The sequence below is a fragment of the Agelaius phoeniceus genome, chromosome 1 (assembly GCF_051311805.1).
Source record: "Agelaius phoeniceus isolate bAgePho1 chromosome 1, bAgePho1.hap1, whole genome shotgun sequence".
NCBI lineage: Eukaryota > Metazoa > Chordata > Aves > Passeriformes > Icteridae > Agelaius > Agelaius phoeniceus.
In genome coordinates, this window is record NC_135265.1 from 131,528,663 (window position 1) to 131,539,551 (window position 10,889).

Below are 10,889 nucleotides of genomic sequence, written 5' to 3' on the forward strand. Positions count from 1 at the left end.
CAACCAACTGCAGGACAAGGTGTCACCAACCTACAGTTTAGTTGCTCTGTGGTGGCAAGTGTCCACCTGCACCCTCTTACATACAGTATCCTGTAACAAAATTCAGGTATCTTATTCCCTGTGGGTGAGGAAAGGTGAGTTTGCATTTGTGAGGGGGTTAAAGAATACTTCAGAGCAGTTTCTGGGCAGTACTTGGGGGCTGAACTTCCACATCCCCTGTTTTGCCTGCAGTAACTTGTTCATTTGCCCCCATTCTCACTTCCCAGTTGGCAAACCTTGTTGAAGTAGACAAGCAAGTGCTTCCTATGCAAGGATAGACCTATGCAAAGGCAGCAAGGTCCCCACCCACAGCACTCACTCCCATGACATAAACCTAGCTCATTTGAATTTACTGGGTGATTTTAGGGAACTGAACCTGTTGTGCACCCCAGAAAAGGACAGGACCACACAACTGCATTGCAGACTAATTTTTCATTAAAAACTTGGTGTGTCTAGAATTTGTTTTTTGTTTTAAGCAGGCAAATGAGACTCAGAAAAATGTGAGGTGCCCACAGCTGAATGACTGAAAATCTGGTTTTAACCTTTTTAATGGCAGTTTGAAAATATGAATCATGACAAAGCTACAGTTGTAGTTTGGCAGGAACAATACATGTGATAGTGTGAGCTGCCACATACCTCTTAAAACAGCATTAATTTCAAGACCCAGTTTTCATGAAATAAAATTAGAGGATAATAACTAAAGAAGTTGGTGAGGATCTGACCCAATCACCCAGATTTATTCAGTCATATATATAACTGAAATCCTTTCAAATGCTTCCTTGTTTTCCTAGCGTTTTTCTGTTGCAGTTCCTGCCCAAGATTGGGCCATCATTTCCTCTGCAGAGTGGGAAAAGAAGACCACAACATGGAAATGAGAGGCAGAGTCATGGGGTGCTTGTGTGCTTAAATGATTCATGCCAGCAGAACCAGCTCCTGGACTAAATCAGGTTTACACTGTACCCCAGCCAGGCGTCCTTTAAAGGACTCCGGAGGTCACGGCACCCTGCAGGCAGGTGCACTGCATTTGCATTGCCCTAGCAGGCAGCCTGGGGCTGGAGCTGCCCATGAATCCCATCTGCCGTCACAACTGGGCCTCAGGGCCTTCCAGAAGGGCCCCCGAGGGTTTGCCTTCCCGCCACCCTCCTTCCCATCCCAGCGTGCGGCAGACAGGGCAGTGCACGGGGAGCCACAGGGCTGCTGGAAGTATTCATTAGGGCTGTCCCCAGGCCTGGCTCCTAGGACACTCCGGCAGGCAGCCCGGGACCATAGGCGGTGTCAGGCTGCTCCCCCGCAGGCGTTTTGTCCTTTTCCTGGTGACACACCAAGCGCTGAGCGCTGCTGCCCAGCTCAGCTGCGGGGCCCGGGCAGGACAGGGTGCCTCCGCAACCTGGGAGCATTCGCTGTGCTTGCCGACTGCAAGCCCCAAGATTAAGATAATCCAGCTGTCTGCCTATGTTTATCAAGCAAAAGAATTTACAATGTTTAAATAAAGGGACTACGATATAGCAATGAAAACACCTAAAGCATGCCACTTGTGTGGAAGACACAGCCGGGCCCGCTCCACGCAGAGGCCCGAGCGCGATCTCTGGGGTTGTGCTCAGCGTGGCACACGGAGGCCAGGCTGCTTTGAAGGCAGGCAAACTTGCATTAACACGATGGGAAGGAGTAGCTACATTCTAGCGCACCAGTGATCCATGCAAATTGGGTCACCGGGAGATTTAGAAATTGTACCTTTCAATCCCAGCCAAGGAGATACATCAAGGCGCGCTGACGTGAGGCACGGCTGACACACCTTGAGGCATCTTCAGTGCACTGAGGGCTAGTGACGCCAAAGGATGGCAGCTGGCAGTAGTACAGATAATGCCTTATAAGTAATCTCTGAGGGGAAAAAAGAAATAAAGGTTTTGCTTCCTTTTACACTTGAAAAAAGAAAAGCAAGCAATCAGCCAATCTACTTCCCCATATGTACGAATGGGTCTCCAAAATGCCCCGGGCATGCAGGAGAGCCCTGACAAGCACTCGGTGAGGGAGCCTCAGGTCAAGGCGCTGCCCGAGGGAGCGGGAGTCCCGCAGCGCTGACCGGGGCACGGCACCACCGGCACCGCCCTGCCAGCAGCTTTCCTTCCCGATCCCATCCCTGCTCTGCAGGCAAGCTGAAGTGAGCTTGTTTTGAAGCTAGAAATCTGGGGGATTTCTGCAGAAAGGGAAAGTCAAAAGACGTGGGGTTTGTAATCTTCTCCCAGCTGCAGCCCTCAGCCATGTGAGGCGATGGAGCCACTCTCTGGATCCTACAAGAATTTCAGGAAAGCAAGAGTCCTGCTGCTCCCCTTCTACTGAGAGGAGGCTGATTTCAAATGGAATCTGAAGGCCTGGAGATTCACTTGGCCGATCCCAATTGTCCCAAAGACTGCCCAGCACCCTCTTCAATCCCCTTTCACTGTGGTCCTGATGGAGTACAGCTTGTAGGAGTGTCCCTCATGGCCCCAAATCCAAGCCAGCCCTGTGATGGCTGCAGGACCTGTCTGCTGGGGCTGGTGATAGCCTGCAGCCAGGAGAGATGCTACCTTCAGCCAGCATTGCCAGGTCTGAGAAGAGACATCTGTCCATCCCCTGGGGCCACTGCATGTCCCAGCACAGCATGTGCGGTCTCCACTGGAGCCGTGTCCCCCTGCTGTCTGTCCCCCTGCCTGTTGTCCCCTGCTGCCTATCCCCTGCTGCCTGTCCCCCTGCTTGCTGTCCCCTGCCTGCCCGTGGGCTTGGGACACATCCAGTGGGCTCTCCCCAGTGATGCAGCCAGGCCAAGGGGGCCCTCTACATGCACCCCTCACTTCAGGTGGAGCTTGGTATTTTCTGTATCTGTAAACTTCAGATTACGCCTTTTTGGTCCATCTGTACTGCAAAGTTCTGCCCTAGTGCTGACAGAGGAAGAAACTTTCCCAGGTAAAGGTGACCATGCACCACTCCAGCTTGACTGTGTACGGATGAAGGTGCAAGGCCACCGCTTTTGGGTCCCAGCCAATGCTTTTGGGTCCTCCTCCACTCATCATGAAGTCCCAAGTAGTGTTTGAAAGTTGCACTTGGGAGAGGGTGCTCAGGCTTGCAAGGGGGGCTCTAAGAAGGGGAAGCAGCTTACACTTCCCTTGCCTCAATTCTGCAGATCTAGGGGAGATGCTTACTGTTTTCAGTGTAGATATTTTTTCATTTCATTTGATAAACTAGGAGCTTCTAGTAAAAAGTTTCATAAACATCTGCCCCTGGATTTTTGAAAATAGAAGAAATCAATGTTCTATACAGACATGATGCCTTTCTTTTGAATGTAAATATTTTAATCATTTCAATAAAAATAACTTTTTGTCTGGTAGCTATCCTATTTTCATAATAACTGCACTGTTGTAAGTTGGAAAATTAACTATTACAAGTTTACATAAGTAGGAAGGAAGAAATGTGCCATGAGGAGGGAAATACAAGCTATAAACCCAGTACAATTTTAAAATAAAGGAACATATGCCTAAACCCTTGTGTAATACAGCTTGGTAAATCCAGTCACTGTTCTACACTTTATGTAGAGAAGACTATCTACAGTTACAGTATTAGGAGCATGGAGTGATTAGAGGCTCTGAGCCACTGGTGCAGCTTAGCTGATGAACTGCAAACTCAGTCCTGACGTTCTGGGGCTAGAGCACTGCACCTGAAATCACTGATCTTCATGAGGCCACGTAGTTTTGGGGCTGCAGTGCAGCTGACAACAGTGCTTCCACCCTGAGCAGCCCAGGCTGCCACCAGCTGCATGTACCACCAGCCCTGGTCCTCCTGGGACTATGCTGCTGGCTCTGAGTCAGAGCCAGTATGCTTGAAATGGTCCAAGTACATCTGTGGCACCTGTTCTGATGTCTCCTGAGTGTGATGTGGACATTGCATCAATTAATGGGATCAGCAAGGAAGGACCAGCAGTGTGTGAGAAGTACCACACAAGGGACACGAGCTCTGGGTCAGGGAAGAGAAAGCAGCTCATATGGGCTGGTGGCTGAAGGACAGAACGAGACAAGAAGTAGAAGTTGGAGTGGTTCAAAAGAGGGATCCAAAAAGTCTAAGTATAGGAAGTTGCTCTGGAAAAGAGATTGAGATGTGGGATGAGACATGGGAAAGCAAAAAATAAACAGGAGGGGAAAACTAAGGAAAGAGATGGAGGTGAGACTAGGCATGAGGCAGGGTGTAGTACAGGATGTCTGGGGTAAGAGAAGCAGCTCCTGAAGCAAACATCCAAAAGTAGAATGGTGAGAAGGAGGAAGGAAGAGGAAAAAGAAAAGGGAGAGAAGGCAGAGAGGGGTCGAATAGTTATTTTTTGCGTTTTACTCTATGGGACCCTAGGAACCAGCCCCTAGACCCAGGCAGACATGGCCATGCCACATTCCTGGGCTGCTGCTCAGTGTTTGACACTTAGATCTGGGCTAAGGTGGTACTGGTATAAAGCTGGGCTTTGCCAGCAAATTTTCAGTGCTTCAGATACAGTCTGTGCTGGCTGGAATAGCATGACATGCTGTTGCTAAGTAATATTTGCCACATAGAAAAGCTTTATGCACAATTAGCTGGGCTGAGCTGCTCTGCCATCAGCTGTGGACAGTGTCTGTTTCAGCAACTGATATGCAAAGAGCTCAATTTTCAGATGCAACTTAAAGGGCTATAATTTGCCCCTAAAAATGTAGATTGTTGTGATATTCTTATTATCTGTTGTTCTTTTCTTCCTGGTATGTAGCACAGCTAGTTCCTTTTCCTGCTACAGCAGTGCAGTTGTTGCCTCTAACACAGCAAAAGATGCAGAATCAGCCCATGCCAGTGCAGGCAAAAAATAAGCAGTGCCAAAAAAGAAGGGGCAATGAGAGAGAGTAACACAGAGCAGCAGGAGGCAGGTGGTTTGGGAAGCTCTGGGAAACTGCAGAAGCATGGAGCTGTCTGTTGTGTTCTGTGACTGAGCAGAGAACTTCCAGAGGGAAGGAGGATACTTCACAAAGGCACAAACGGCAGTCACAGGGATATTGCTGTATTTAGTGTTTGCATTGTGAAAGTCAGGATGGAACTTTATGGCTATAAAATCCCTAGCCCTGCCCAAAAAGTAGCTTTACAGAGCTTGTTTCTGTTCCCAACAGGTCTAAAACCAACAAACCATATGTGTATTTTAACATGTTCTTTATAGCTGCCTCTGAAATTTTCCAGGGAGGGATGAATTTTTAAAAAGTGAATGGGGTGTGGCAGTGCTATAGGCAAGTGAATTGATAGTAAAGAGAAACACTAGATCATTCTCTGGCATTTTAAGATGATAGCTACTGCTTTAAAGATAAAATAACAGTTCATGGACCAACAGTTAGAGATGTTCGTCACTGACCTGCTTCAATAATTTGGGGTTTTTTCTGGCTGCTGAACTTTAGAAATCTTGGGAAGAAAAATTTACAGTCTGTGTCTGCTCAGGGGGAAGATTATTAAACAAGCAACCTCAAACAATTAAATAAAACCTTAGCTATATACAACCATTTTAATTTTGTCCTTTGATATTGCTCATCTGATTAAGTTCTTTCCAAACAAACTTCACACAGAACTTGGCCTATGAGGAGCGGACTAAGCCCATATGTATCCTGACAGGAGTGTTTACTCAAACAGAGTTATCCCAGCCTTGCTCTGCGTACTTGGGGACGTAAAACGGCCTGGGGACAGGAACTCAGAGAACAATAAGGAGAGAGAAACTTAGAGGAAATAACCTACTGAGAGAACAGGAATGCACTGAGAGTAGAAGAATCAGTCAGACGGGGAGACATCAGATATTGGGAAAATGACCATGAAGAGGGAGCAAAAGATGCCCATGAAGAGAGGTTTGGAGAGGAGCAGTGTGGAGAGAGAAGTGTTTTGAAGAGGGAGAACGAGGGCTGCCAACACGGCAGGGCAGGGTGTGAGAAAAGATATTTCTTGGGGTGCAGCACCCCAGCAAAGAAGGGGGCGGTGAAGAGGAAGAGACCAGATGGCACTGACATAAACTGTGACTAGGGAGGCTGCTCTTCAGCCAGCAGATGAGTATTTCTGGCTGCAGAAATGTTCTTTCCTTCCCCATCTTCCTGGACAGGAGCAGATGGAGACATAGGCCTTGACCACGTAAGAAATTTTGAGTTTGGCACTGTCAAATCTGCTGTACCGGTGGAAGTTCACCTGGCTGCCTGGTCTGGGGCAGAGCAGGGCTGGCTCATAGTCCCTGCCCTGTGGTAACCTTCTGTGGAGGCAGTGCTGGCAGTAATGCAGAGCTTTCTGCACCGATAGTCTGACTGCAGCCCAGGCACTGCTGGGTTTGACTTGCTACTCATTAACAGTGTCCAGGCAGTGCTCCCTGCTGAAGGACCAGCGAGGATCAGGGATGGTGACAGTGTAGCCACACAAGCTCTGTCAGCACCTGCTGCTTTTGGGCATGCTAGGATCTGTGATCCTTCCCATGGATGGACCAGCTTGGAGTTCTGGTACCCTGCTAGATGGAGCCCAAGAGTGAAGCCCTCTCTGCTGAACTGGGTGTAAGGGGATTGCTCTCTCCTTGGACAGGGCTCCCTGGGCCTGGGGAAAAGATTTCTCCCTGCCATTCTAACCCAGTCCTTCATTTGGCAGAGCAGTAGGGAAGGATGGTTGCCCCCAGACCGAGAAAGAGCAATTTATGGGGCCCCGAACTACTCAAGACACTGCGGAGAGTGTGCCAGGAGTGACAAGAGCAGTGGGATGGTAATGAGAGGATACACATCCAAGTCGCCCTGCAATATATCAGGGAAAATGCCTCAGTGTTGGCACCACACCCTTCCAGAAGAGTGCACAGGCACCGGTGAGGGGCTTGCAAGGATGGCAAGGGAGGAGAGCCCGTTGTGCAGTGCCACCATCTGCCGGCTGCAGACCCGGTGCGGGCACTGAGCGTGCTGTCCATGGGGTGGACATGCGGGATCGCCTGGGGCCCCACGGTGGGGTAAGGGTCTCCCGAGGGGGGGAACAATACCTCTCCGTCCAACCCCCTGGGTGTGACTTGCGCTCGGCATTGCAGATGGAGGAGGGGGACGGGGTGGGGGGATCCCTGCTCCCAGCGCCGCAGCTCTGCCACGGCCCGCGGATGAGCCCAGGGCGGAGGGCGGGCGGAATTGACGCCTCGCTGTTTGCTTCCAGAGCTGCCGGGAAAGAATCGTCTTCTGCAGGATAAAGTCCCTGTCTAGGCGGGTGAATTGCCCGTGTCCAAAGTCTACAGGCAGGAGGCTGCCTGCTGCAATCCCTGCGAGAGGGATAACTTTTACAATACACGGCCTGATTGCAAATAAGTTACTAATAAGCCGCTTTGGCGTAAGAACGGCTCTATGCATTATTTCCTAAGATCTGTTTATTTGCAAATATTTCTCTGTTTTTCTTCTTTAAAAAAAAAATCGTTCGGGAAAATTAGAAAAAAAGGTACAGAAGTTAATATTTAGACATTCATACTATTAAGTAATAGAGCTATAAACTCTCAAATAAGGCACTTTCATTTTACTTAACAATAGATAACACAACAGCGACAGTGGAACAGACCAAACAAAAGCGATCACCAAAATTGTTGTGACAGTACAATTACCCGGCTAGGAAATTTATTCAATATGCTTTGCCATTGCATTGACACAGCAGGAAAAAAAAAGCCCAAATGCTCAGAGAATAATACAAGAAGGCAGGAGGTATTTGGAAAAAAAAAAAAAGATTTATTTTGAAATAACTTTTTAAAGAGATACTTTGCCTCCATGATTTGTTATCGATGTGCATCTGACACGATACAAAACAAACAAACAAAGAAAAAAACACGTTCTGTACAGAGCTCTAAAATGAGCCGCGATTATCTACAAGATGAGCTTGACGCTTGGGTGTGGGTTGGAGAGGGGCCCGATCCTGCAGTCCGCACTCTCTAAACGAGTTTCGCAGACATGTGGTAGGAAAGCCTGGCCCCGAGTCTGCGTGCGTGTCTCCGTGTGTGTGTGTGTGTGTGTGTGTGTGTGTGTGTGTGTGTGCACGTCTGTGAGTTCCTACAATACACTCCTTGAGTAAAGTGGGCAAGTTGGAGCTGCCGGAGCGGGCGCGGGTCCCTGGCTGCTCTAGAAGTCCTGCCGCGGGGTGTGAGTTAGACTGTGCCGCCGTAGATCACAGTTTCGCCTGAACACTTTGCCGCACTGCTCACAGTTGTAGGGCTTGATGTCTGTATGGGTAAGAAGGTGAGTTTTCAGGTTACTTCTTTGATTAAAGGTTCTTCCACATGTGGGGCATTTGTGTGGAGATTCCTGTTCAGATTTGAAGCAAGCAAAGGATTAATCCTTCACAAACCACCTTGTTTAACGTATTACTGCACTTTTTCTCACCGCAACGCACAACTTGAGATATCGGGGGAGGACACGAACGAGAGGAGCCCCGTGCGGCCGGGCGGCCGCCCACATCTCCCTATCCTGCCCCAAGAGCCTTATTTTATAGTTCTCGAGTAGTGATGTTCCGCGACCCTGGGGCACACGGAAAACAGCCTCCACGCCGCCCTCCCGCTCCGGGACACCCGCTGCCCGCCCGGCTGCCCCGCGCCCGCCGCCGCCGCCAGGGCAGGGCTGCAGCCCTCAACGAGAAACGCCTCGAAGCAGCGGCGTGGACAAACCCGAACCCAGGGCTCACTCTCCGCCGCCAACCGCGTCCCCGCTGTCTTTAAGCCCGTCTCCCAAGGGTGCCGTTTATCCGCCGGTCTCCCGCGGCCGCGGAGGTAATCACGGGCCGCTGCTCCCCCGCGGACCCACGGGGCCGTCCAGTGCCGGACCCCCCTCGCTCCCCTCCGCACCAGAGCCCTGTTCCCCCGCTGGCCACCGCCCCTGCCCCGCGGCGGGCCAAGCCGAGCCGACCCGAGACGGGCCGGGCCGGAACAGCGCCGACGGCACACGCGTTGAGAGGCCTGGGAAGGGCGGGCTCACCTGCATGTGTAGGGTTTTGTGGACCGCCAGGGTCCTGGACTGGCAGAAACCCTTCCCGCACTCCTGGCACTTGAAGGGTTTCTCTTTGGAATGGATGTACCTGGAAGGCAATCCGTGGGGTGAGCAGCGCTGCCGGAGGCGCGCGGGCCCCGCGACCCCAGACCCCGCTTCTCCAAACTCGACCCCCTCTCCCAGACGCCCTCACCCTCCTCTTCCTTCCTTTCCCCATTACTATTCTGTGTATGCTTAAACTTCTTGGCCGGTTCAAAACATTTGCAATAATTCGTATCGAAGCGTGACTGCACTCTCTGGTGCCAGACCGGGACAGCATCTGGGCTGCCGGCCGGACCCGAGCCGCTCTTCTCCGAAGGCGGAGAGGATTCTCAGCTCTGCGGCCGCGGGCCCCTCTCAGCACGGGCCGCAGCGTGCGGAGATGGGTGAGGGATCAGCAGGAAGCGCTCACCTGCGACCCGTCCTGTTCCTGCACCCCCCAGGGTCATGATTCAGAAGCACAAAAGCCCCGGGATCTTCATCTCCGGCTGTGAACCCCTCTAGCTCTCCCTCAGGCGGATGCCCTTCCCACACAAAGCGCAGGTTTCGGCTGCCCTGGTCCCTCCGTGGCCTCCGAATCTGAGCCGGGGGCTTTTCCTGTACTGTTTCCGTGGCTCCTGGAGCCGCTGAATCTCATCCCCCTCGAGCGGCTCACCCCACCCCGACTGCCCACGGCCCGACCCCGGTCCTGGTGGTCCCTCACCGGTGGTCCCGCAGGTGGTCCTGCCTCCGGAAAGCCTTGTGGCAGATGTCGCAGGTGTAAGGCCGCTCGTCCGTGTGGGTTCGCTCGTGGATGAGGAGGTTATAGGACTTGGTGAAGTGCCTGCCGCAGAACTTGCAAATGAACTCCTTTTTCGTCTTGGAGGGCAGGCGGCCGCGGGAAGGCTTCCTGTCCGGGGACAGTTTGCTGATGCCCGACAGGGGCGAGGCCAGTCCGGGACTCAGCTTGGCGAGCTCCCCCACTTTGGGAGGGTCCTCCTGCGTGGCGGCCACGGCCAGGTTGGCAAAGTCAAAGCGGGGCCTGTCCTTGTGCAATGCTGGGAGGACGTGGGCGATGGCCCCTTGCTTGGGGTGGAAGAGGTGCGTGGCAAAGGGGAGCGCGGGGAAAGGGAAGCGGGAGTCCACCAAGCCCTGCGCCGCCATCTCCGTAATGGTAGAGCGGGTGATTTCGTGCACATTGGGGTAGCCCAATGTCCAGTGGTTCATGTGCATGGTTTGCACGGCGCTGAGTCCGTACAGACCTTGCAACTGGTCCACAGCTGCGGGGAAGGTGTTCACAGCCTGGAGGAAGGAGTAGTTAGTGAGTTGCAGGGACGGGTGCAGTGGGATGGGGGCTGGCAGAGCCTTGCTTCCCATCTTCCCGAGGTGGGTGCGAGCCGGCGGAGCAGCTGGTGTCTCTGTTGGGCTTCCGAGACCGGGAGAAAATCCTAGGAAGAAAGAGGGAGAAAGGAGGAGAGAGAGACTTTTACTGAGAGCAGCGTGGTGCTCCTTAGCCGAGGCGAGCGCAGCAGCGGAGCCAGGGAGGGCCAGGCACGGCTCTGGTGCGCTGTCTTTCCGCGGCCCCAGTGCCCCGCAGCAGCACAGGCTCCCGTCCTCCGCCGGGACCGGTGGCCAACACCGACCCACGGCGCGATCGCTTCGACCGGAGAAGCTAAAGCGTAGGAAATAAATAAATAAAAATAGCTTTCCCAAAACAACCACCCCAAATTAAAACAGAAAGGAGAAAACCCAGCACCGACCCAACCGAGGGCGCCACAAATTCAAATTAAACGAATCGTGTAAAAATACAGACGGAACGGAGACGCGGCCGGGGACGAAGCCTCTCCGCTT

At 52.2% G+C, this 10,889-nt stretch overlaps 1 protein-coding gene across 1 annotated transcript; it reads right to left on the reverse strand.

The window, feature by feature from the left end:
- Positions 1-8,159: 8,159 nt before the first annotated feature.
- On the reverse strand, positions 8,160-10,415 carry OSR2 (odd-skipped related transciption factor 2). The gene is made up of 3 exons (XM_054645012.1): positions 9,763-10,415; positions 9,009-9,108; positions 8,160-8,342 (listed from the first exon to the last, which is right to left on the reverse strand). The coding sequence occupies exons 1-3, from the start codon at positions 10,413-10,415 to the stop codon at positions 8,160-8,162; spliced, it is 936 nt and encodes a 311-aa protein (XP_054500987.1).
- Between the last annotated feature and the right edge of the window lie 474 nt (positions 10,416-10,889).

What these genes read in the sequence shown, in the direction of transcription:
- OSR2 (XM_054645012.1), bottom strand. Translation starts at nt 10,415, where the DNA reads ATGGGAAGCAAGGCTCTGCCAGCCCCCATCCCACTGCACCCGTCCCTG. An exon ending in GACCACCTGCGGGACCACCG is followed by an intron (nt 9,109 to 9,762) that starts GTGAGGGACCAC and finishes ATTGCCTTCCAG; the next exon opens with GTACATCCATTCCAAAGAGA. An exon ending in ACAAAACCCTACACATGCAG is followed by an intron (nt 8,343 to 9,008) that starts GTGAGCCCGCCC and finishes AAATCTGAACAG; the next exon opens with GAATCTCCACACAAATGCCC.